Source organism: Arachis hypogaea, chromosome 17 (genome assembly GCF_003086295.3).
Source record: "Arachis hypogaea cultivar Tifrunner chromosome 17, arahy.Tifrunner.gnm2.J5K5, whole genome shotgun sequence".
Taxonomy (NCBI): Eukaryota; Viridiplantae; Streptophyta; class Magnoliopsida; order Fabales; family Fabaceae; genus Arachis; species Arachis hypogaea.
This window is the reverse complement of record NC_092052.1, coordinates 101,536,619-101,563,793: the sequence shown is the minus strand read 5'-3', so window position 1 is coordinate 101,563,793 and position 27,175 is coordinate 101,536,619. Positions and strand designations below refer to the sequence as shown.

The following is a 27,175-nucleotide window of genomic DNA, read 5'->3' as shown; positions in this document are numbered from 1 at the left end:
TACTATCCCGAGCTATGTTATGCAAACCATGAAAATCTCGAAAGAAGTCTACAACCAAATTGACAAGATTTGTAGAGATTTTCTTTGGGGTTCTAATGCGAGCGATAATAAAGTCCACCTCTTAAATTGGGATGCTGTGTGCAAACTAAAACACAGAGGAGGATTTGGTTTGAGGAAAGCTCAAGAGTCTAACACTTTACTTCTCATGAAGCTTGCTTGGGTTTGATTACAAAAGAAAACACTCTGTCAAGGTGATGAAATCAAAGTATGGCTGCGGAAAAGAAACTATTCCTAAAGTCCATCTAAAATCTAATTGTTCAAATTCCTGGAAAGGTATTGTCAAAGTTTGGAACCAATTCAAGACAAACATCATGTGGCGAATTGGAGATGGTGAATCGATTCGGTTTTGGGATGATCATTGAGTCCCAGGAATCGAAGCGTTAAGAACTTTTGCTACAAAGATTCTAGAAGAAGGCAGTTCGACTGAGAAAGTTAGTGAGTTTGCATATCAAAACGGTAACTGGAACTGGGGGATTCTTCGAAGAACTCTTCCAGAAGATATTCTTGATATTATTCGGGCTATAAAGGCTCCTGGTTACTCGAACCTAATGAGATTTTTTTATAAAGTCAGCATATGAGAAATTATATGATAATGATAAGTTGCCTGTGAACTATTTCAGTAAGGTTTGGAAATTGAAGCTTTTGCATAGACTAAAAATATTTGTATGGCTTATCATGCATAAATCTTTACTTACAAACTCTAGAAGGAAAAAAAAGGCTTACCCAGGCCGAAAAGAAACACTTATCCATATGCTATGTGACTGTCCATACGTTCATAGTGTTCGAAATAGTAGTGTTGATAGTACCCTGTGACCAAATTTCTTCAATCAGGATCTTATACACTGGTTGTAGGAAAATCTGAATCTGGGTACTTGAGAGTAGAATGGAACCTGATGGCCCATCCTTTTTGTTACCATCTATAATGCGGCATGGAGAAGTAAAAATGAATTAATCTTTAACCAAGAGAGTACAGCCAGTTCCAATCTCACTTTTTCAGCAAGAAATCTAGCAAGGAACTACGAGAATGTCCTATCCCTAACAGATTCTAGTAGAAAAATTCTCACCTCCACAATGGTTAAGTTCGTTTGTTAGGATCCACCTGAGGTGGGCAGCTTCAAGCTCAATATTGATGGCTCCTTTTTCACATCTACAAAGACTGGTATGTGCGGCGGCTTGATTCGGGACTCTCTTGTCAGATTCATTGCAAGCTTCTGGATAAATATTAGGTGCACCTCCATAACAAAAGTAGAGATATGGGGTATATATGTAGGAGTCAAATTGGCAAGTGATTCTCAACATTCAAAACCTGGTAATTGAGACAAATTCCATGTGTGCGCTGCAACTGATCCATGACCATCCTCAATGGCATGTGGCAACCTCTCTCATCCGATCAATTCGCACTCTCCTCGCAAAACAAGAACTATTTCGTGTTCACCATATTTTTAGAGAAGCGAACTTTCCAGCGGATACACTTGTTAAGCATGCTTAAGAATAAGGATAGTAACATCACCCGAACCCGCAGGTACCCACCCCCTCCCCCCTATCCACTCAGGACAGGTAATGCAGGGGATTTTACCGGGGCGAATTCTTGAGCGGGGCGGGGTGGGGCCGGATTTAGATAATACCCCACCCGGTATATGTATAATATATATAATTTTAATATATAATATGTATAATATATATAAAATAATTAGTAAAATGATTAATAATATTGTATCACATTTAAATTTTTACTTTAACTTATGTTATATATGTGATGATAGGTATATAAATTTTAAAATTTTATTTTATTTATTGAATTTTAATAATTATAGGAACAGGTAAAAGGGGGCGAATACCTGCGGATAGGAATGAGACGAATTCTATGTGAATTATTGTAGGACGACACGAAATCGAGTAGAGTAAAAACAAGCCCTTGCCATCCTACTCAGGAAGCTCCGATGGGACTCCAATGCTTTGAAGAAACCCTGCCTTTCTTTCTCAGCACCTGGAAGCAGTTAGAAGTTTGTGCTTCCCTAGACCCACCATAATGTAGTCTTTTTTAGTTTCTTGGGCCTTTGGCCCCGTTTACCATTTAAAAAAAAAAACACGTGGATACAGATTTGGATAATTTCATTAAGGAAAACGTCAAACAATCAATAATTATTTCATCAGAACTAGTGAACTATATCGACGATTAATGCCACTTAATCTTACCCAAATATTTTAATTTAATAAAAGCTACTCCCAAAAAGCGAACAGTTTCTTACACCCCAAAAATAAATCAACCAGGGAAAATGGTTTAAACTAGATATAATTATTACCATTAAACAACTGGGTTGCAAGGAGGTGGTTTCCAGCATCAAGTAAAAGTAACAAGAAACAGATGACCAGTCACTGCCATCTGCTAATGCTACATACTCCTAAATCACATCCCATTCAGCCTGAACTACTTAAATCACCCATATTCAGAATGGCTAAAGCAGAAAACTAACCTACACAATGTTTTTTCTTTTAATCTTGCACTAATAATACAGAAAAGCTAATGTTACATGTTTGTCTCGTGGATGCTTAAAGCAGCAAGCAGACAGATAAGTAAGAACATAACAAGTGCGTGGAGCCTGACCACCCCATGCCAAATCCAATACACAAACTAGCTACCAGAGTTTCATTTCCAGGGCATTCCAGAAATTCCTTGTGGGGTGTTATTGTTATTGCAAACATCTGTACTCAGGTTAAGTGGGCTCCCGGCTCCACCAGAAGATTCACTAAGAGTGCCATGCGATGGCGAGCTGCTTTGACCTGCCGGGAGAACATTAGGGGAGGAAGCTAAGGTCCCCATCTGGTTCTGGTTCTGGTTCTGATTCTGGTTCGATGACTTCATTTTCTTGTAACCACCATCTACAAGGAAGCTTGCGAAAACTATCTGCAAAACATTAAGAACACGAGGATATGCTTTTTTCCGCTTTAAAATTTCTGCATTATACAGGAACAAATCAAGAAATCCAATGTACCTGAATTGGGGAAGCAGCTACACAAACACCTGCGATTGCACCACCCATAACCCGACCATCAGGCCCAGACAAGGTCAGACTTAAAGAACCAGTTCTTTGGAACTGACCATTTTCAGAAAGAAGAAAAGAACCACAGAGTGCCAGGATCTCAAATCGTCCCTGAAAACCCAAATACCAGTTTTCACAATGCTTTGATAAATGAAAACAATAATACATGTAAAACTCTTAACAGTCTACAAGAGATTGATCAAAGACATTTGCAGTTAAAAGAAATATCGAGGGATCTAATGAATTTTTGGCACGAAGATGAATTCAATCAAATGAAAAGGACAAAATGAGAAGGACACAGTGAGAAGTTGCTCAGACGTTCAGATGTTTAATAACCTCATAAGTCACAGTTCCTCCAGGTATCGAAGGTTGGCTAAGTGTTACATTAGATATGGTTCCATTTGCTGTTAAGATACAAATATTTCTTGGACCATCCATGGAGATGGACGTAACCTTTACTCCCAGATCCTGGGAAAAAAATATAAAAAATCATGTTATCTCAAGGGGAATGAAGCAGTAATGTTTGGAGATTACTAGAATCAGAACCAAGATAGTATTACCTCTCCAGATTTCACAGTAAGAACATGCGGAGTGAAAGTAAGTTTTGCCAATCCTGCAAGTGAGAATTTCTGTGAGAAACTACCCTGAAACTCAATAGCTAAATTCCATAATGAAAATATTGTAAAACCATGCACATTTATATGAGGCTAATTTGCAGATGAACATAGCTAAAGTTTGCTCATGTTACAGGAATACAAGGCAAATAGGACATTGCTTACAAACCGGCAGAAAAAATCACACCAAAAAAAGAAAGAACATATGATACACGGGCAAAAGTGTCATTTTAGAAAAAATTAGGGAATCCAAACTCGAGAGCAGGATGGAATTGGTCCCAAAGAGTTCCTGCAGATAAATAGATTATTACAATACAAGAAGCATCTATCCACCTTCACCTTCTCCAATTTACAATTAGAAAGTTACAGAGTGACCCACAGCAACGTTGTAGCTTAAGTGCTTAAACCAATATTTTAAAACGATCAAACACCATCAAAACGTATACCGTCAGAAAATAGAGCAATATTATATACAAACCACAGCGAAGCCAAAAAAAATAATGTTAAAAATTGTTACACACCACGAAAAGCTTAAAAAAATAAAAGAAAGAAAAGACCGAGAACAACAAATTAGAACTACACCTTAGCAATAAAAAAAAAAGACTAAAAAAGCTCAAAGCTTGAAAGCAAAGACTATAAAAGAAGAGCAATTACCAAGACCCTTTAAGTGAGGATGCTTGTTGAGAGAGCCACGAGGCCTTCCCCTTTTCTTCCCGGAATTAGAATTAGGTGTGGCGGAAGCAATTCCCGGCGACATAGCTCCGCCACCGGACTGATTCTGGTTCAAGCTCGAATTCAGATTCGGATTCTGGTTCTGGCTGTGGTTAACGGTCATACCAGGAGCAGAAGAATCTGGATTCAACCCTAACCCTACGCCGCCACCATCCGGTACGTATTTCCTTGGCCTCCCTCTCTTCTTCTTCGGCTCAGAGCTACTCCCGATGTGGCCGCCCTGTGGCAGCGCCGCCACCGATTCGATGCCGCCAACCGCGCTGCCATTGATGTTGATAGGAGCAGCGGTGACTGCGGTGGAAGGGTGGTAAGTTGGAGAAGCAGAAGGTGGCGCAAGAGGGTTGTTGTTGCTGTTGCTGTAGAGAGCAGGGCCATCAGAAAAGTCCAAACGCATGTTGTTATGGCTGTGAAGCCCAACGGTGAAGCCTTCTCTGCTTCCCATCTCCGATCCCGACATGCTTTTCACTTTTCAGTTTTTCACACACACTCTCTCTCTCTCTCTCTCTCTCTCTCTCTCTCTCGCTTGCTGTTTCTCAGTGTCTGTGGATTCCACAACAATACAGGATTTATGTTAACGTTCTCATCTGCTTCTGGTTTTGGCCGTACAGAGATATAAACCCTAATCTGAATAGGAACATTCAATTTAGGGTACAATAATAATAACTATGACAAATTGACAACACTTCCCTTACCCCCTCTGCCCCCCGCCACACACAATCATCAACTTTCCTTTTTCTGCTTCCGGACACATCATAACTAAACCTCATTCAATTATTCAAATTCAAATTTCGAAAGTAACAAACGAATCCCTCCTATCAAATTGAAAACCCTTCTTTTCTTCTTTTTCCTTTTTTTTTTCTTGGTGGTTTTGAAATTTCGCATTCGCGCACCGGATTAAAAATTTTGGACCGGCTCTTACAAAATTTGATTTTGCCCCCAAAATCAGAACGCCGAAGGAAAGGGAGGGAAAAACCGTAGCCCTAATTTCACATTATCGGGCAGTGTTGCAGTAAAACTCCCCAAATCGGCCACACACTGATGATAGTCAAGTTACATATTTTACTTCCGAGAATCGTGAAAACAGAAAATTCTTTTGGAATAAAAGGATTGTTTTAATTAAATTGAGTGAGTCCGCTGATTAAAAAGTATATAATTTTAGAGCATCAATTTGGAATTTTCATATTGCGAAAATGGTGTTTTTTTTTGTTTGTTTTCTTAATTGGCTAGCAGAATCGAGTTAAATTAAAAATAAAAGAACACATGGAAAGGAGGAGAAATAAAATGAAGAACGACAAAAGGGAGAAAATAATAATAATAATAATAACAATAACAATAAATAATAAATTTCTTTTAACTTACCAAATAACTCTATGGAAAAGGAATTTGCAGAGTGTGAGATTTATAGGAGGAGAATAACGAAGGAATTGGGAACGAAAAAAAAAAAAAAAAACCAAGGTCGTCCCTTTCACGTAAGTAACTTACTTCCTTCAATTTTCTTCGATTTTATTCCTAAGTAAGTATGATCCTTTTTTCACTCCGGGGCCTTTCTACTTATTGTTACGCCCAACCCATTTTTTAGTACTATAAAAATTTCATACACAATTTAAAATTTGTTTGTACATTATTAAATCGATAAAAAATATATTTAATAATTTTTTTATTTTTAATATATTTGACAAATATATAATATTAAAAATAAAAATATTAAAAAAATAAAAAAATTTATTTTTTTAGAAAATTATAATTTATACTTTTTTAAAAAAGTTTTTTTATTTTTAAGAGAAAGATGTTTTTTACTTGATAAATAAATAAAAAATATTTTTATCTTATTTTATTTAAATATAATTGATAAATATAAAAAAATTTTATATAAAATATCCAAATACAAAACTGTTTTTACTTTTGTAGAAATCTTTTAAGATATATTATTTAAAAAATTTTTTTTGAGAATGGCACCCAAATAATTTTAACATGTCAAAAAGATCTTACTAAAATATGGCGATGAAAAATAAGTTTGATAAACTTAATCTAAATGAAATTCTGGAGATGGTGTCAGATGATTATATATTGAGGACTTAATTTTGAATTTGATCATGGAAAATCAAGCTCCTTCCATTCTTAAGCCAACCACTGAGGGATCCTTAGAAAAATATGAAGATTAGTATAGGCCATGAAAATTGTCTTTGATTGTCATGTCCCTCGAAAAAACTATCAATTTTCAAGTTATTGATAAAAGGGTTCAAAAACAATGGATAAAAAATGGGCTAATTTTTTCGGATATGATGCACGGTTTGGTGTAACGCCCGTTTATGGAGGTTAGTGGTGTTTAACAAGTGTGTGACGGCGGTCATCTGACGGAGGAAAATCGGACGGTCCGATTTCATGCAGGGGGTGAGGGTCACAAATTGGACCGTCCGATTTGTGCGCAGTGATGGTGCATGCATTGAAGTCGGACCAAACGATTTGTAGCATGCGGAAGAGTGTTGGTTTTTTTTTACCGAAGGAAATCGGACCAACCGATTTGAGGGCCTATTTCAAAAAATGTTGCTAACCAAAATCGGACCCAGCGATTTTGGGTAAAGAAAATTTTTTGGGCGGGCTTTCTGGTAATCGGACCGTCCGATTTTTTTGTTCTTAAAATTTCGAATGGCCATACATCCGATTGGATGGTCCGATTTGAGTGTGGTATATATATATATATTGATGCACCCACCGAATCTGAGCAGCTCATTTCATTCTTCTTCTTCGTTGCTACAACTCTCTAAATCTCTTCTTTGCAGATCTTTTCTTCTTTATTTGTAGATCTCTTCTTCTCTATTATCATGGATGATAGAGTAAGATTAAAAGTGTATTATGATGGCCATATTTTATTACAAACATCAGAAGGAGTGAAATTTGTGTGTGATAATTCGTTAGATATTATTATTCCATTCACACTGTCATTTGAAGAATTAAAAGGGGTCATATGTGAGAAGATGGATTTTGAAATATCTAGGAGAGTGTCGTGTATTCTGTACAGATATCCTATATCTGTCTTTGGTGGGTTCGTGCAATTTCAAACGAAATACGTGACTGACGAAGTGAGCATGCAAGAAATGTTTTCAGTGTATCTTGAAAGTCGGTCGCGAATGACGTTTATCGAATTGTACATCGAGTTCGAGCAATCTGCAGCGGACCGAGATATTGAATTGGAAGATTACAACAGTGATAGTGAAGAAGAGTTCGAAAGTAACTACGAGGTCGTTGATCCGGGTGGAAACGAAGATCAAGCTGACGAGACTATGGTGGCAGATGTAGTGGATGTGGCAAATGCACTAGCAAATCAGCAGCCGTTTGTGGAGCCGAGTTTCATGCGGTCATTGGATTTGGATGCCATGCATGCACCGGAGTATCCTCAATATGTAAATGCAGGTGCGCCATTAATTTAAATTAAGATTTGTGATAGTATGATTTGTGCATGAGTTGTGTTTAGGACAAATAATTAAGACAAGGGTAAATAGGCAAAATATAGCATGTAATTAGTAATTGTTTAACGTTTAATATAGTCAAATTGGTGATTGAATCAAACTGGCTCGGCCGGTTCGACCGGGGCAGACACTTGGACAGGGCTGGTCGGTTCTACCGGAGTGGCCGGTTCGACTGGACCGACTGGTTCGACCGGACCGACCGGTTCAACTGGACTGGTTGGTTCAACCGGACCAGCTTGGTCGACCAAAATGACCGATTTGATTGGACCGGCCATCTAGACCGGATTGGTCGGTCCTCCTAAGCAGGGCATTAGCACAGGAGTTGACGGTTCGACCGGACCGGCCGGTTGGACCGGACCGGTCAGTTCAATCGGACCAGCTTGGTCGACCAAAATGACCGGTTCGATAACCGGTTCGGTTTTGAGAAGTACGTTTTCCATTTTTCTGTGCTTATTAGTTTATTACATTATTAGTTCTAACAACTCTAAAATTTGTGATGTTATTGCAGCAGAGCTTCCCCTTATGCCGGATGGTGAATTTACTGTGGGGATGGAATTCAGTTCTAGGGAGGCAGTAATTAAGGCGATGAAAGATTATACAATCCGCAGAGGTGTAGATTATCAGGTGCATGAGTCAGAACCGACGACATTCTATGCCAAATGCACCCAGTATCATGCAGGATGTGATTGGCTGATCAGGGTGAGCAAAATGTCCAGAAAGTTCTGTTGGGAGATAAGGAGGTACAACGGTAGTCACACCTGTACTAGGGCCACCATTTCTCAAGATCATTTGAAGCTGGATTCCAACACAGTTGCAGAAGCAATAAAGCCGTTGGTAGAAGTTGACCCGTCTATTAGGGTGAAATCAGTGATTGCGGAAGTACAGTTAAAGTTTAACTACACCATCAGTTATCACAAAGCATGGTTGGCTAAACAGAAGGCAGTGGAGTCAATTTTCGGAGGGTGGGAAGCTTCGTACGAAGCCTTGCCGATATGGTTTGAGGCCATGATTCACAAGGAGCCATCCGCAGTTGTTCATTTTGAAACAATGCCTGCGTACCAGGGAGATGACTTGGTTCCTAATATTCGTGTGCTAAACCGAGTCTTCTGGAGTTATTATCCTTGTATTAGAGCCTTCAGACATTGCAAGCCAATAGTGCAGGTAGACAGAACTCATTTGTATGGAAAGTACAAGGGTTGTTTGTTGGTTGCAGTCTCACAGGATGGCAACAACAACATCGTCCCGATTGCATTTGCCATAGTTGAGGGAGAGACATCTGAGGCTTGGCACTTTTTTCTCAGTAACTTGCGACAGCATGTTGTGACACGTGATGGTGTGGGCCTTATCTCCGATCGACATGACTCCATTAGGTCTGCTATTGCTCGTAGTCACGGAGCTTGGTCTCCTCCCAGAGCATTCCACATGTTTTGCATCAGACACATAGAGTCCAACTTTCTGAGAAAATTCAAGGCTCCGTATCTACAGAAGCTTATTGTCAACATCGATATGATATTTACGATTACATTTACTCCTGGACTCAGTTATTATGATGAATGTTTCTTATGGTGGGCCCTTTTTTATGTGACAGGTTACTCGCGAACAGTTCACGAATACGAGACGCGTTATCAGCGTTTACGTGAGCGGGGTGAGGCTTATACCAACTGGTTGGATCGAATCCCGCGTGAGCAGTATGCTTTGGCATTTGATGGGGGATATCGATGGGGTCATATGACAACCAATCTAGTGGAATGCATCAACTCGGTATTGAAAGGGGCTCGCAATCTTCCAGTCACTGCACTTGTTAAGGCAACATTTTACAAGCTTAATGAATTGTTCACCCGAAAAAGAGCCGAAGCTGAGGCTTGAATTAATGCAGGACATGTGTTCTCTGAACTTGTAACCTCCAAACTACATGCAAATCAGCGGGCAGCAGGTAACATCCAAGTTAGTTGCTTTGACCGACAGAATGAGGTATTCGAAGTGCGTGAGTGTCTTAGTGGTGTGGAGTATACAGTGGACCTCCGTCAACAACGGTGTGACTGTGGTGAGTTCCAAGTGGATCGGCTTCCGTGTCGACATGTGTTTGCTTGTTGTGCAAACCAACGTCTTGATTGGCAACTGTATGTACATGATGTCTACAAGATGGACCAGATTCGACGAGTGTACAGGGCTAGGTTTAGGCCACTCGGGAATCCGACAACATGGGCTGTTTACCATGGACCTCGATTCGTAGGTAATCCATTCCTAAGACGGGTATCCAAAGGTCGGCCAAGGATGACCCGGTTCTTGAATGAGATGGACACTCGGATGTTGCGTGGTCCTAGGCGATGTAAGCAATGCGGGGCCAAGGGCCACAGCCGTAGTAGATGTCGTCAATGTGGTGGGCCAAGTAATCCGGGTGCGACCACGCAATAGAGCTCCGGCCATAGCGGTTACTCGATTTAGTGTATGACTTTGAGTATTTTATATATTGTATGACTTTCGTATGTGGCGTTATTGTATGACGTGATTAACAATTCCAATTCAAGACATAATTCCTTCTTTTTAAATATATCATCTTTAAATATATCATGTTTAAAACCAAATCTTTTTAGATATTTACTTCGATAGAAACTTTCAATTTTATAAAATTTCGGCAGCATCTCCTCTAAAACTCGGACTTTGCCACCCTATTTGGGTCCCATCCGAATATTTCTCAAACCTGTTCTCAACTATTTCCAAATCTCAAACATTCAACAAAATTGAACCAGTTCTATGAATAAGTCCAACACATTCTACATAATTAAGTCCGACATGCTACATAAATAAGTTCAAGACATGATACATAAATAAGTCTAACACATGCTATATAAATAAGTACACGACAAGATACATAAGTAAGTCCAACATCAGTTTCTCATCGCCCATTTTACATCTTTGACTAATTTCTTGCATTTCTTCGCAACCTTCTTAAAAGCGGATGGGGTATACCGACTAGCGCTCCGCCGAGGGGGTCAGCTCTAAGGTTGTATCCTTTTCGCTGTTCACCAGTGGTTGTACCTATGAAAATATTTGATAACCAAATAGTCAAATCAACTAATCAACTCAAATAATCAATAACCAACTAATTCAACAAACAACTAACTAAAAAAATAACTCAAATAATCAATAATCAAGTCAAATAATCGATGACCAACTAATCATATCAACTAATCAAACCGAATAATCAATAACCAACTACTTCATCAAACAACTAATTCAATAATCAACAATCAAGTCAAATAATCAATTTACTACAACTTGTTTTACCTGCAGTAGGCGCTGAACCATGATCCGGACCATCACCCCTATCATCATCATCCTCACCATCCGCCTCATCCTCGTCGTCGTCCTCATCGTCATCCTCATCATCATCCTCGTCTGCAACCTCATCCCCATCTGGATGGTCAACCAGAAAGTCATCATTGTCCTCATCAGCTGGCTGATAGCTCTCTAGAATGAGATTCATCGGAACATGACGATCAACGCCGCTCTGTATGATACCCCTCGTGGCATCATCACTCATACCAGAGTCAACAGAAAATCTACCTCTAGACGTACCAGAGGAAGTGTGCTGTCGAGGTCTCGTATCCAACGACAATCTACCTGGAGCTATCCCGCTCGGTTAGGCCATTTGACCGGTGGGAATGTCTCTGTAAGCTGGATATGAGTAACTTGGAGCAGGAGCCATGAACCCAAGTAGCTGGCTAAAAGAACCCTGTTCACTAGATTCTTGGTGCGGGACACTCCAGTACTGCTGATATACTGGTGGAGTCAGGTAATCCGCAGAATGCATGTCAGGAATGTATGGAGTGAACTGTTCAGGCTCTTGTTGTGCCTGTGTTTGTGAGGAGGGCGGTGGTGGTTGCGGTGGCGATGGTGGTTGCGGTGATTGTGGTTCTTGGTTCTCCTGGTTATCTTGCGGATCACCGGGCTGATTATCTTGCGGTTCCATCTGTGACAGCTGTAAGTGGTCACCAAATGCACCTCGGTACCAATGCAAGTAGATATCTGCCTGATGCTGTGAGGGCACCGTGTCATCGACAAGAACTAGACTATACCGGTTCGTCCACTGCATAACCCAGGATGAGTGGGTTCCAGACCAATCTTGATTCTTCGGACCTGTCAGAACTTCGCCGTGTGCTTCACCTAGGTCTCGCTCCTGATCAGGAATACCCTGAGTCAAGCCAAACTGCCTCCTCAGTCTATCAGATGCATGCCACTCAATACATTCAAAAGATATAAGTGGAACTGTGGCACTCCAAATAGCAGAATGCTGACGGATGTCAGGAGGAATCACTTCCGGATCGGTCCTTCCAATTGCATAAGGCTCCCAAACAAACTGCACACATTATGCAAGTAACCAACGATTACACACAAAATAATAATACGGCTTAACGAAAAGAACTACTTATTTATTACAACAAACATGTCCTTCTTGCAAAACATCTAGATCTCTCCTATAGGTCTCAAGGGTACGAAATCTGTAAGGCCGATTCTGACGCTTCCAGTTATGGAACCTGACATCAAGCGAGTCGCTAACTTACATTTATGGATACAATTTAAAATACACTATTTAAAAGCGTTTAGTAATTAAATTTACCTATTTGCAATCGAAAAGATTTGAGGATTGCTTGGAATTGGCGCAATGAATGGTAGACGGGTCCAAGCCCAGGCAAGCAACAGTGTCAGCGGACCATCAATCTCCTTACAGTCGACCCGAGTTGCTCTACACAATGATCTATACAGGTGTGCCAAGCAGGCCGATCCTCAGCTGAACTGTATGATTCCTGCAAAGTTACGGAGTAACGGTAGAAACTTCCAGTGCACCCCTGATGCAGACTTATCTCCAAACATAACGGTCCCAAACAATAACATTATGTGGCACTTCACGTACCTCTGAATCTGGATATCATCAACCAACACTAATCGAGCTTTCAATGCTCGAAACCAAACCAACTTGATGAAACTTCCCCTGCAGTCTGACTTCATAGGTGCAACACCAAACTGATCCAGGCATTCAGTCTCTAAAGCCTCATAACTGCTCAGTGTCGGTCCCGTAACTGGAAAACCATTCGTCGGCAGACCAAGAATTAAAGCCACATCCTCCAGTGTCACGGCACACTCACCAACCGGAAAGTGGAACGTGTGTGTTTCAGGGCGCCATCTCTCGACCAGAGCATTAACCAATGCTGACTGGCATTGGACAACTCCAATCTGTGAAACATGATAAAAGCCTGTGTCCCGTAAATACCCTTCCACTATTGGATTGTACCGATCCGGCGGCATATAGTGGTCACATTGCAACATTCGAGAACCCTAAACACAAACATAATATTAAATAATTAACAAATTAAATTTATTTATCAACTCAAACTTTCATTACCAAATAACAAGTAAAACGTATCCACAACCACAACCAATAAAAATATCTATTAAATAAAAAACTATTATACTATATACTAATACTAAAGTAACTATTCAATTATATTCTAACAACATACATACAACAATAAATCAATCATTAATCATTTATTAAATATTTATGTTATACTTATAACAAAAATAGTTAACTTAATAATTTTTAAATCATAATATTTATTTATTTTACTATTTTCCTACGAATGCTTAATCATCATAAATAAATATTATTACTACAAAAAATTTACTTATTACTAACAATATTACTACTTAAATGATTTTCATTATCACATGTTGATCTATATATCTATTAGTGTCATATTGTAATAAAAATAGTTAAACCATCAGTATCGGTTATTATTATTATTATTATTATTATTATTATTATTATTATTATTATTATTCCTATAAATTCGGTCATAATAACTAATATTAACTCTTTAATTTATTTATCATATGTACATACCTCCATCTTTAATAACAGTATTATTATTATTATTATCATTATTTTAATTATCTTACTAATAACAATAATCACTTTATTATACTATTATAATGTATAATGCTTTCTTCTAAATAATATTATTACAGTAATTTTCTAATTTCTGTATACTACTAATTTCTAAAATTATTTTAATCAGATTCAAATATTTAAACACTATTATTACACTAATTTCTAACATCATCTTCATAATAAATTACTAATCTCTAACATAATAATAACTATTATTTTAATTAAAATAAAATTTTTTAAAATAAAATAAAAACTTACATAATTAGGATGATCAAGATAATTAGCAATGTGGAGGTCCGGATGATTAACATCTTTTACTCTTCTTCTTCTCCTCGGCATTGTTAACAAGTGGTCCAATTTTTTTTTCCTTCACGTTTTATGTATGGAAGGCCATGGAAGAAGCTTGTGGGGTTGCAGGGGGGAGAGTTTGGTTGCTGAAAGTGAAAGAGAATGGGGAGGGGGCGCACCAATATCACCAAAGTGTTGCTAGTTTCACCTTGGGGGACACTTGCATGCGTGACACTTGGCTGGGGGCACAAATCGGACCGTCCGATTTGTGTACCCTCCCAGCCCCGAATCCGGACCGTCCGATTTCCTTGTATAAATCGGTCCGTCCGATTTCTTCATCGCAGCCGTCACATCTGCGTGAAGCACCATGGACGACCATAACGTGGTTATACACTAACGGTTCCCCAATATAGAAAATAAAAAAGTGTAAAAAAGAACTCCATAAGAGTCATGGACCTAGCTATAAACTTTTTTCTCGTTAGATTCACAGACTAAAATGATTATGCTCATGCACTTTTTTAAGAGTCATGGATGATAGTGGATCACTACCTATTGGTTAGAAATGAAGACCTTTATTTCTTCCATAGAAGATAGACGTGTAGTAGGGATGTTTATAGGTCGGGTCAGGCCGGATTTAATTAGACCCGGACTTGATCCTAAAAGGTCGTCGGGTCTATTTTGACCCAATCCAAAATAGATCGGGTTAAATCGGATCGACTTGATGCAAAATTAGTATATACAAATTTGTAAATTTTATATACAAAAGTAATAAAATTTTATTTTTAAAAATTAAATTTAACAAATGTTATATCATATTTATATCAAGATAAATTATTTTAAAGCAAAAATAATATAATATAATATAAAAAATATTAATTGAAATATAAACATATAATATGATATTACTAATTTCAATCTAAAATATATTTTTTATTATAAAAAATGATTTCGGATTGGATTGGGTGACTCGAAATGTAACCCGAACTTGACCCAAAAATTACACAGGGTAAAAATGACAAACCTGAACCCGGTAAAATACGCCTCGTGTTCGGGACGAGTTTTGGGCCGAACCAAGTCTTGAACACTACTGACGTGTAAAAGGTTGCTGTCTTGATCCGCATACCCAACTTACCAGCAAGGTTAACGAGTTAACATCTATTCACTCCAGAGGCAAATTTGCTACAATATGCGTGGAGATAGATTTGAGAAACAAAATTATTCTCTCCTTCTCAGCCTTAAAAAAAATTTGACATTGTTTATGAAGGTCTTCACTAGATTTACTTCAATTGTGGTAGATATGGTCATAAAATTGATGTATGTAACGAGAAGGTGGCAGAAGGCAGCAGCAAGACCAACTAGGAAACGGTCAATTAGGGGTGTACATGGGCCGGGCCACATCGAATTTGGCTTAACCCAGACCCGACCCGAAATATAGATCGGGCCTAATTTTTAGACCTTAACCCGATCCTAGACCTGATGAAACCTACGCACCTTCGAGCCGGGTGAAAACTGGATAAAAATCGGGTGAAAATCGGGTCTTTAGCATGTAAAAATCACCTAATCTCTAACCATTATTTCACAATTCACATAGTAAAATTCACTTAAAAAAATATAACAAGAAAACCCTTTTCTAAAATTAAGGCATGACCATAATCAATACTAATATTGTCTAATAACACCAAATATTCAAATCAATACAAATAACACAATATTATGCATTAGCCTAAAGTCTTATGCATTTTAAACATAAAACATTAACTTATAATCTTATAATGACTAATAACACAAAATATTAAGGTTTACAATATTTAAATTCCACATAAGATTCGTCATCATCCATCACTAATAACACAAAATATTAATTGTGTATGATGACCGAATCTATTTTTGAGACACTTACACAGTCCTACACCCAATGAAATCACACTAAATTAGCCCCTAAAGTGCTCGGAGCTGGGCCGAGCCATGTACACCCCTACGATCAATAGATCTTGAAAAGGAAAAGGAATCAAGAAGCAGAAAACCAGAAAACTACATCAACCAACTTAATTGCTTCACAACAAGAAAGGCAAGTAATACCAAATCATGATATAAATCAGGAGCAAATCAAGGAGAAATAGGGAAAAAAAGCCCATATGGACCATGAAAGATTGTTAAAAGAAATTAGAGAAGGAATAACATTAAAACTAATCCAGTAGAGAAAGAAAAAAAGAAAAGTACTCATGCTTCGAGATTCCAAGTACTTATGAAGGAAAATATTCAAGATAGTGAAGGAAATCTATCAGAGGCTAGCCATACAAAGTGTAGCCCAGACCAGTTCTTATGCAATTTAGAATTTAGCGATGCTTTTTCGAATGTTGGGGTGAAGCATCTGCCCAAAATGAAGTCTGACCACCTTTCTATTCATCTTAATTTCAACATCCTGTACAAAGATAGAAGAGAAAGATCGTTTAGACTCATTGCGTCTTGGATTCTTCATGGGGATTATAAAAACCTAGTGAGGAAAAGCTAGTGCAAGAAGGAACCTTATGCACAATATCCATAATTTTACCGAGAAAGCTAAAGTGTGAAACAAGGAGGTGCTCAATCATATTTTCAGAAAAAAGCAAAGAATATTGTTCAAACTTGAAGGCATAAACCTGGACTTCTCCTTCAAATAAACCCATTTTTGAAAAAGCTTTAGAAATATCTTGATGCGGAATTTAAAGTCTACAGACTAACTGGCAAGTGCACCGAGTCGTACCAAGTAATACCTCAGGTGAGTGAGGGTCGATCCCACGAGGATTGATGGACTAAGCAACAATGATTGAATGATTTACTTAGTTAGACAAGCAGAAAAGAGTGTTTGGGTCTCAATTGCATTAAACAGTAATTCAGAGAATCAGAAAAGCAAGCAGTAAACAAGTAGTGAATAATATATGGAGAAACAGTTAATGCTTCAGAGATATCTATCTTCCGGATTGACTTTTCTAACTAACTATTTTAATCATGCAAGATTCAATTCATGAAAAATTATATGTGACTAAACCCTAATTCCTTAGACCTTTTTAGTCTCCTCTAACCTTCATCAACTGCCAATTCCTTGGTCACTTGATTCCAATTAGAGGGTTAAGTTCAATTCTAGTTTATATGCCACAAAAACCCTAATTACCCAAATATAAGAGGATTATATGTCACGTATCCTGTTAAGTCCAGATAATTAGAAGTTTAGGAGAATATGTTTTCAAGATGTTGTTCAAGTAAAGAGCTTTTCCAAGTTATACAAGAACTCAATTAGATTCATAAGATAAAGAACGAAAACAATTCTCGAAATAGAAATCAGTACATGAATTAAAATAGAAAAATAATAGTATCAATCCGTACAATAGACAGAGCTCCTAAACTTAACAGTGGAGGTTTAGTTGCTCATGGTTCAAAGAGAAAAATTAGGATTTAGGTAAACTGTAAATTGCAGAATGAGGTAGAAGAGAAGAAATTAGCCCGAAGGGCTGATTCTTTTCCCTTTTATATCTAATCCTAATTAATGTAAAATATATTTTCTAAAAACTAAATAATATCTTTTCCTAATTATAAAAGAAATAACATTTAATCAAAATTTATTAATTGCTTCTCATAGCCTTGTATAGACGAATTAGGGACCACTTGTGCGTTGAAGGTTGGCGCCAAACTTAGGAAAATCCAAGTTTGGCATGCGGTTGGTGCGTGTGGCTTTCTTGGAGACTTCATGCTGGCGCCGAACTTGAAGAACTTCAAGTTCAGCGTGGAGGAGGCAGCGAGCCTTTCTTTGGAGTCCTTGTGTTGGTGCCGAACTTGAGTAAACTCAAGTTCGGCGTGGAGAAGGCAGCACGATTCCCTTGGGGCTCCTTGAGGTGGCGCCAAACTTGAGATACTCAAGTTTGGCGTGAAGTGGTCCGTACGAAATGGAAGAAAAGGGTATACTATTATATATCGCTGGAAAGCTCTAGAAGTTAGCTTTCCAATGCCGCTAGAATCACATCAATTGGACCTCTGTAGCTTAAGTTTTTTCTGTTTGAGTGCAAGTAGATCGGGGTTGACAACATCATTCACTTTCTTCCTTTTCTGCTACAAAACTCCGTCAAATCCATCTGAATGGTACCTGAAATAAACAAAAATTGCAAACAACTAAAAGTAGCATTCATTGTGGCTAAAGGTAATTAAATCTGGATTAAACTCAACAATTTGAATGCAAATTCACTAAAAAAAGATAGAGAAGATGCTCATGCATCAGACCTATGGAGAGAGTATGAAGTGGTGGTAATTGAGGAAGAAAGCTACTGACAATAGATGTCTAGATATAATGTAATTAACTTTAGAGGATAAAACTCAAAGTATTTTCACCAAAAAGATAATGAAAGGAAAAGGAGAAATCATGTGACCTGCCTGAAAAATACCAATGATGAGTGGATTGATAATGTGGAAGAGCTCAAGGAGTTAGGAGTATTTTTTCAAATCTTTTTATGCACCTAACAATTATTCACCTGTTTTACCCATTTTCTCTATTATAAGCAAATTTCTCAGGTTAGCCGAGGCTGATGTGACACATTTAAGTAGAGATATCACTTATGAAGAAGTGAAACATGCTGTCGTTAGCATGGGGAGGTAGCAAGCACCAAGAAGTGATGACCTTCCAACAAAATTTTTTCAACATTCATGGACTGGGTGGCTAATTCTTTAGTCAATTAAGTTCAAAAAAATTTTTGGAGGTCGGAAGATATAGCGGGGCTAAATCAGACTTTAATTTCTATTATCCAAAAGATCCCCGCCCCAAAAAATTTCACGCAATTCAGACCTATTAATTTGTGTAACGTTTGTTATAAAATTGTTACAAAGATTATTGTCGAAAGGTTTAAACCTATTATGAATTATATTGTCTCTAACACTCAAGCTAGCTTTGTACCAGGTAGAGTGAGTGCAGATAACATCTTGGTGGCTCAAAAGGTTATCCATACCATGAGAACTAGAAGCAACGACAAGAGTCTTATGACTATAAAGATAGATTTGAAAAAGGCCTATGACTGCTTAAACTGGAGATTTGTCATGGGGATGTTGAATGATATTAGCATACCAGAAAGCATTGTGAATGTTATTCATAATTGTATATCTTCCCCTTCAATGAATCTGTTATGGAATGGATCTTTGTCTGAACCTTTCGAGCTAGCAAGAGGAATTAGACAGTGATGTCCTTTATCCACTTACCTTTTCAATTTGTGCATTAAAAAGTTGTCTCATTTAATTAATTCTCTTATGAAGTAGAAAAAATGAAAACCTATTAAACTAGCTAGAAGCGAGTCTCAATTGTGTCATTTCTGTTTTGCAGACAATCTTGTCCTCTTTGAACAAGCGGATAGAGACTAGGCTCAAGCCATTAAGGAAATATTGAAGGTGTTTTGTGAAGCTTCATGAAAAAAGTTAGTATTACCAGGTTCTGTGTATTTTTCTCTAAGAATGTTAATCATACGATTAGAAAAGAGCTTTGGAAGAACCTTGGTATCCTCTAACCAACAACCTTGCAAGTACCTCGGAGTGTCTCTCATTCACGAAAAATGCAAGAGATGTAAGAACTGGAAGTTAATAGCCCTTTAAAATAAAATAAAATAATAATTTAATAGCCAGGAATAAGCTCAAAAATTTAGAAGTGTTAATTAGAAAATTCAAAGGTGAGATTTAGATTTAGTGAATTTTTTCGAGTGGGAAAATGTAATTTTCTGCGGAAAATTTGCGTAAAAATGCGTACCGACAAATTAGCTGGCAATACTGGCTTACGTCTGTCGGGTACTACGTAAGAGTAATATAAACTATATAAAACTTAGAAAAATATTTAAAGTTGGGCCAAATAGACCAAAAATACTAAGCGGTTGGACGTGGCCCAATTTGGGCCCAAGCCCAACATATAAATACCCTTAAATGAAGCTAATTCATCTCATAACACACTCAAACACAAGAGCATGCAGCTGAGTTGAAGAAGAAGAGAACACTATTCACATTCTTCTTCTTTAGCTCATAACTGGAGTGAAACATGGTTATCATCAGTCTAGAATTTCTTCTCAATAAAAAGAAATTGCTTCGTTGCAAGTATAGTTCCAAACCGACAAACAACATTCAATCAAAGTTTAATTTGTTTGTCACAAGTGCAAACCAATAAAAATACCGGAGTATTAGATCTCGGATCGTCTATCAAAGGAATTGCAGTGAGGTATGCATGTTACCGGTTATGAGGTTCAAGGGGGTTTGCATATAAGAGGACTATAATCTAAATGACATGAAAGTAAAGAAAACAACTCAAGATAACAAATACTAAGGAGAGGCATTCATGGCAAGGATTGAGAATCAAGGTTTTCTATCCTAGTCATTAATCAGAACACAATAATTACCAAGAGTTAAGCCTATTACATTATCTCCCTATTGAGAGAAAGTCTAATATGCCTAGTTAATCCCAATCCATAAGTAGCATCAATGGAAACAAGATTAACTAACAACCCTAGATCTCCAATCTAAATTGGATACTAATGACTCAAGAGCACCTAATTTCTCTTTCCAAGCCAAAAATGCACAAAAATCTACTCTAAACCTAAGCCAAGCATTTTATCAAACACTTGAAAGACATGAAAATAAAGCATGATAAAATTGCAAGAAATATAACATCTAAAGGAAATGAAAATCAACAAGAGTTCAATAACATAAAAGTAGCCCAAATGAGAAATTAACAAGAAGAAATAAGAGAATTAAACTACTAGAGCATGAAAATGTAAAGATAACTACACTAAAACATGATTAAAACCTGAAATTAAAGAGATAATTAAACTAAGAACCCTAATTTCTAGAGAGAAGATGGAGCTTCTCTCTCTAGAACTAACCTAAAGCATATTTCTAACCTAATCTAATTTCTCCCCCCTTGTTTTCTCTTGAATTCTGCTTGAAATAGCTTTAGAAATGAGTTGGATTGGGTTTTGGAGGCCCAGAATTCGCCCCCAGCGTATTGCATTGAATGAGCTCACATACTGCTTGTCACGCATACGCGTGGGTCACGCGGATGCGTCACTTGACGAACTCTGGTCACGCGTACGCCTTGTATGCCAGATTTCTAACACTTCATTTCTTCATGATTTCTCCACTTTTGCATGCTTTTTCTTCATTCTTTTAATCCAATCTTTGCCTTCTAAACCTGAAATAACTTAACAAACACATCAAGGCATCAAATGAAATTAAAAGTGAATTAAATTTAGCAAATTAGGGGCCTAAAAAGCATGTTTTCACTCTTATTCACAAATTAGGAGAAATTCACAAAACCATGCTATTTCATTGAATAAATGTGAAATAAGTTGATAAAATCCACTAAATTCAACACAAGATAAACTGCAAAATCGGGGTTTATCATTGAGCTACGATACTCCGATTTGCGTGTCGTTTATGGCCACACGAAGCTCTTGCCGAGTCAGTCATTTCTAGCTAAGCATTGCTAGTAAGAACTCACATTCTATACTCCTTTCTTTAGTCCTAACAGATTTTGAAATTTAGGTTTAGGTATTGAGTAGATTTTATGTTTTTGGTTAATTAGGTGATTCTAGCATTGGGCTATTATTGGTTTGTGCCCCAATCATTGTTGGGTAAGGTAAGAAAACTCTTTGTCCTTGTGAATTGCTAATTGTCTGAATCCTAGGATTGATTTTGGTATATTGCATGATGTTAGATTGAAATTTGTGATTATTGGAGTTAGTTTTGGCAATTTGGAGCTTTTGGATTGAGTTTGGAGACTTGTTTGGACTTGAAAGCTTGTTTGGAATCATTTTGTGCGTGTTGAGAATTGGCCAAGGTATGGTTTCAGTTTCTTTTAGGTGATATGTAATGTTTCGTGAAACTTAGGCTAGTTGACCTTATGATAAGTTTGAATTGTTGATGATTTATGATGATTAATGATGTTGTTGATGAATAATGATGAATGTTGATGATTATTAATGTTGATGATGAGTTTTGATGAAAATGGATGTCAATGAGGATTGGTGATGCTTATGATGAGTTGAGTTTGTGCAAATTGTTGAGATTGTAATCTTGGTTTAGAAATTGTTGGTTTTGTTGAACTATAAGTGGAAGAGATAGAAAATTGAGTGAAATAGGTGTAGAAATACTTGAAGTGTATTTGAGTAGTAAATTGTAGTGTGTAGTAGTGATTTGATGATGATTTTGAGTATGTTTGAAGTTGGTTTGAATTGAAGTTTTGGAAAACTAGAAAACTTTGTCAATTTTTTGTAAAATCTTGTTTTTGATGAACTTTGATGAGGCATAACTTGGCATCTAGACCATTATTTTTTATGAAACTTAATTTAAATGAAGGTTGGGTATGAGAGCTTTAAGATGTTTGAAGAACGGACGAAAGATGCTTTAAAATGAAAAAGTTATGTGCGTTTAAAATTTGACACAAAAATATAAATTTTGCAGCTTTTAATTTTTTTATAAGGTTTTCAATGCATGCGTATGTGGACAGTGCACACGACGCAGGGCTGGGCTGCTGCCAAGCTGGTGCAGAATTTCTAGATCCACAAACTAAACCAGCAAGCGCACCGGGTCGTACTAAGTAATACCTCAGGTGAGTGAGGGTCGATCCCACGGGGATTGATGGGCTGAGCAACAATGGTTGAATGAATAACTTAGTCAGGCAAGCAGAAAGTGATGTTTTGGGGTTCAAAAGCATTAAATTGTAATTCAGAAAGTAGGAAAGCAAACAGTAGAATAGGTGTGAAATATATATGAGAAAACAGTTAAGGTATCGAAGATGTTTATTCTTCCGTGTTAAGTTTTTTTACCAACTAATTTAATCATGCAAGATTCATTTCATGGCAAACTATCAGTGACTAAACCCTAATGTCTTAGTGATTTAGTCTCCTCTAACCTAGTTAACTACCAATGTCTTGGTCACTTAATTTTGATTAGAGGGTTAGGTTCAATTCTAGTTTATAGCCACAAAATCCTAATTACCCAGATATAAAAAGATTATATGTCACATATCCCGTTAAGTCCAAGTAATTAGCAATTTAGGAAGAATTTACTTTCAAGCTGTTGTTCAAGTGAGATAATTCTTCCAAGAATAACAAGAATGCATATAAAATAAGGGTTATTCTTCTGATCTACCTAGATTCATAAGATGAAGAACTAAAGTAATCCTTGAAACTAAATCAATACATTAATTAAAATAGAACAATAATAGTCTTAATCCATAGAAATAAACAGAGCTCCTAACTTTAACCGAGGAGGTTTAGTGGCTCATGACTCGGAGAGAAAGCTAGGGTTCAAAAAATGTGAAAGTCCAGAAGAGAGAAAATCCCCCCGAAGGGCTAAATCTTTTTCCTTTTATATCTAACCTAATTTGATTTGAAAATAAAATAGAATAATCACTACTAAAGCCTAAAAGATTGTGTTTGGGAATAAAAATAACTAAAACTAAATAAAATAAGATAAATATGCCCAAATATAACTAATGAAGTCCTTTCCTTAAAGTTGGATCCGCGCTAGGCATTTAGCACCCTTGGAGGCAGTAACTTTCTAGTTGTTGCTGTCTTCCTGGCGCTAAATGCTAGGCTCGGCGTTTAGCACCCCACCAGGCAGTGATTTTAGAAAAAAGTATAAACTATTATATATTGTTGAAAAGCTCTGGAAGTTGTTTTCCAATGCTGCTGAAACTGCATCCATTGGACCTCTGTAAACCTAGGTTACTAGTCTAGTATAAAAACTACTTTTAGAGATTCAGTTGAGGACTTATGACATTTTTTACACTTCATATTGTATTTCTGACGGCATGAATCTCTAAATCCCATGGTTGGGGGTGAGGAGCTCTGTTGTGTTTCAATGAATTAATGCAATTACTACTATTTTCCATTCAATCACGCTTGATTCTATTCTAAGATACTCATCCGTACTTTAATCCATAGAAGATGATGATCCGTGACACTCATCATTATTCTCAAATCTATGAACACATGCCTAACAACCATTCCGTTCTATTTGAGCTCAACGTAGTCATTGGGCGACAGCTTGAATGCGTATCTCTTTGGTTTCTGATCCACGGACTGAGTCTGGAGGTTAGAACCTTCGTGGTATAGGCTAGAACCAATTGGTAGCATTCCTGGGATCCGCAAAAGTCTAAACCTTGTCTGTGGTATTCTGAGTAGGATCTGGAAAGGGATGACTGTAAAGAGCTTCAAACCTGCGAATGTGGGCGCACAAGTGACAGTGTGCAAAAGGACAATGGTCCTATTCCGACGCTAGTGGGAACTGACAGATGATTAGCCGTGCAGTGACAGCACATATGGATTTGTTTTCATCTGAGAGGATCACATAGCCTGCCATGGAAAGAGCCGTGCGTGTTTGGAGAAGAAGACAGTAGGAAAGCAGAAATTCAGATGACAGAGCATCTCCGGAACCTCAACCTGTTTCTCACTACTGAATTACAAGTACTGTTTATTTCATGTTATTTATTTTCATAAATATAACCACTATTATCATTAATCTCCTGACTGAAATTTACAAAATAACCATAGCTTGCTTCAAGCCGACAATCTCTGTGGGATCGACCCTTACTCACGTAAGGTATTACTTGGACGACCCAGTGCATTTGCTGGTTAGTTGTGTGGAGTTGTAAAAAGTGTAATCACAATTTCGTGCACCAAATTTTTGGCGCCGTTGCCAGGGATTGTTCGAGTTTGGACAACTAACGGTTTATTTTGTTGCTTAGATTAGGAAAAAAATTGTCTTTTTGGTTTAGAGTCACTAACATTGAGTCTTCTATTATTGTTTTTGGTTAAAATTTTAAAATCTTTATTTTATTTTTCTAAACAATTTTCAAAATCTAAAAAAAAAACCAATAACTTCATAATTTAATATTCTGTTTGAGTTTAGTTTCATATTTTAAGTTTGGTGTCATTTGCATGATTTCATTTTTCTTTCAATTTTCGAATTATATGTTCTTAGTTCTTTATTGATCTTCAAATTGTTCGTGACAATTTTCCTTATTTGATCTTTAAAATTTCTTGTTTGGTGATTGTTGCTGTTTATCTTATACATTTTCGAATTATTAGTGTCCAAAATATAAAAATTTTTAAGTTTGGTGTCCTTTGTGTTTCTATTTTCTTAAAAATTTTTAAAATTTGTTCTTAGTGTTCATCTTGACATTCAAAGTTTCCTTGTTTGTTTCCTTTGTTTTGATCTAAAAAAATTCTAAGTTTGGTGTCCTTTTATTGTTTTTCTCTTTCCTCATTAAATTCAAAAATATCTTTTCTATTTATTTAATTAAATTTTCAAAAATCTCATTTGAAAAAATTCAGATTTTTATTTTAAAATTTTTATTTTATCTTATCTTAGTTTTAAAATTTCATAATTCAAAATCTTTTTCAAAAATCATATCCAAAGTTTTTTTCAAATCTTCTTAATTAATTAATTATTTTAGTTTTCGAATTTCCTTTTATTTTTCTTCTAGTTTTCGAAATTTATATTTCATTCTCCAATTATTTTATTTTATCTTATATTTTTATTTTTTTATATTATTCGGTTTGTTTTTAATTAAATAAAATAAAAATAAAAATATATTTTATTTGCAATTCACATCAATTCCCTTTTCTCCATCATAGATCTAAGTGGAAATGAACAGTCAAGAAGGACTCTGGGGTCATATGCTAACCCCATTACTACTGCATACGGGAGTAGTATCTGTATACCCCCATCAGAGCAAGCAGTTTTGAGCTAAATCCTCAGCTCATTATCATGGTGCAGCAAAATTGCCAGTATTCCGGTCTTCCACAGGAAGAACCTACTGAGTTTCTGGCACAGTTTTTACAAATTGCTGATATAGTACGTGATAAAGAAGTGGATCACGATGTCTACAAATTATTACTGTTTCCTTTTGCTGTAAAATTTCTAGCTAAGAGGTGGTTAAATAACCAACCCACAGCAAGCATAAGAACATGGAAACAGCTATCAGACAAATTCCTGAATCAATATTACCCTCCAAAAAGGATGACATAGTTAAGGCTGGACATCCAAGGCTTTAAACAAGAGGATGATGAATCTCTTTATAATGCCTGGCAGAGGTACAAAGGGATGCTAAGGAAATGTCCCTCTGAAATATTTTCAGAGTGGGTGCAGTTAGACATCTTTTACTATGGGATTACAAAAAAAGCTCAAATATCTCTAGATCACTCAGCTGGTGGATCTATACATATGAGAAAGACAATTGAAGAGGCTCAAGAGCTCATTGATACAGTTGCTAAAAATCAGCATCTATACTTAAGCAGTGAGTCTTCCCTGAAAGAAGAGGCTAAAGCAGTATCCACTGAACTTAGTCCTCAAGAACAAGTTGCTGAACTCAGTCAGCAATTGCTTATTATAACAAAACAGTTCGCAGAATTTAAAGAGATGCTCCAAGACACTAAAAATACTAATCAAAATATGGAAGCACAATTGGATCAGACAAGACAGCAGCTATCTAAACAGATAACAGAAGAATGCCAAGCTGTTCAATTAAGGAGTGGAAAAATACTGAATGCATCAATCCAAGGTAGTAGGAAGCCAAGAAAGGAACAGCTAATAAAGGATAACCAAACCACTACCCAAAATCCCTCTGAGAATAGTAAGAGCCCAGAGAAGAATGGTTCTGGCGTTCAAACGCCAGAAAAGGGTGAAAAGGTGGCGTTAAACGCCCAAGGGATGGCCAGTTCTGGCGTCCAAACGCCAGAAAAGGGTGGCAATCTGGCGTTAAACGCCCATGCAGCCCCCAACTCTGGCGTTCAAATGCCACAAAGGAGTTAGACACTTCAAGTGCTGATAACAACCCCCTTAAGCAAGCTTCTCTAACCACTTCTGTAGGAAATAAACCTGCAGCAACCAAGGTTGAAGAATATAAAGCTAAGATGCCTTATCCTCAGAAACTCTGTCAAGCGAAATAGGATAAACAATTTGTCCACTTTGCAGACTATCTCAGGACTCTTGAAATAAATATTCCGTTTGCAGAGGCAC

The 27,175-nt window shown here is 37.1% G+C and overlaps 2 protein-coding genes across 2 annotated transcripts; one reads left to right on the top strand and one right to left on the bottom strand.

Annotated features, from left to right (window-relative positions):
* Nucleotides 1–2,337: 2,337 nt before the first annotated feature.
* LOC112764147 (AT-hook motif nuclear-localized protein 10) lies at nucleotides 2,338–5,973 on the bottom strand. Its single transcript, XM_025809686.3, has 6 exons — nucleotides 5,807–5,973; nucleotides 4,370–5,071; nucleotides 3,662–3,714; nucleotides 3,438–3,569; nucleotides 3,054–3,212; nucleotides 2,338–2,965 (listed from the first exon to the last, which is right to left on the bottom strand). Exons 2-6 carry the CDS (start codon nucleotides 4,902–4,904, stop codon nucleotides 2,708–2,710), a joined length of 1,137 nt encoding a protein of 378 aa, XP_025665471.1. The 5' UTR covers nucleotides 4,905–5,071; nucleotides 5,807–5,973; the 3' UTR covers nucleotides 2,338–2,707.
* A 1,755-nt stretch (nucleotides 5,974–7,728) lies between these two features.
* LOC112763561 (uncharacterized) lies at nucleotides 7,729–9,780 on the top strand. The gene is made up of 3 exons (XM_025809202.1): nucleotides 7,729–7,858; nucleotides 7,993–8,202; nucleotides 8,423–9,780. The coding sequence occupies exons 1-3, from the start codon at nucleotides 7,729–7,731 to the stop codon at nucleotides 9,778–9,780; spliced, it is 1,698 nt and encodes a 565-aa protein (XP_025664987.1).
* The last annotated feature ends 17,395 nt before the right edge of the window (nucleotides 9,781–27,175 follow it).

Excerpts from the sequence above, each read along its gene's own strand:
- LOC112764147 (XM_025809686.3), bottom strand. The coding sequence starts at position 4,904 with ATGTCGGGATCGGAGATGGGAAGCAGAGAAGGCTTCACCGTTGGGCTT. Across the intron at positions 3,570-3,661 it reads TTACTGTGAAATCTGGAGAG|GATCTGGGAGTAAAGGTTAC; the intron begins GTAATACTATCT and ends TTTTTTTCCCAG. Across the intron at positions 2,966-3,053 it reads TAGCTGCTTCCCCAATTCAG|ATAGTTTTCGCAAGCTTCCT; the intron begins GTACATTGGATT and ends AATGTTTTGCAG.
- LOC112763561 (XM_025809202.1), top strand. The coding sequence starts at position 7,729 with ATGGTGGCAGATGTAGTGGATGTGGCAAATGCACTAGCAAATCAGCAG. Across the intron at positions 7,859-7,992 it reads TCCTCAATATGTAAATGCAG|TCAAATTGGTGATTGAATCA; the intron begins GTGCGCCATTAA and ends CGTTTAATATAG. Across the intron at positions 8,203-8,422 it reads CGGCCATCTAGACCGGATTG|CAGAGCTTCCCCTTATGCCG; the intron begins GTCGGTCCTCCT and ends ATGTTATTGCAG.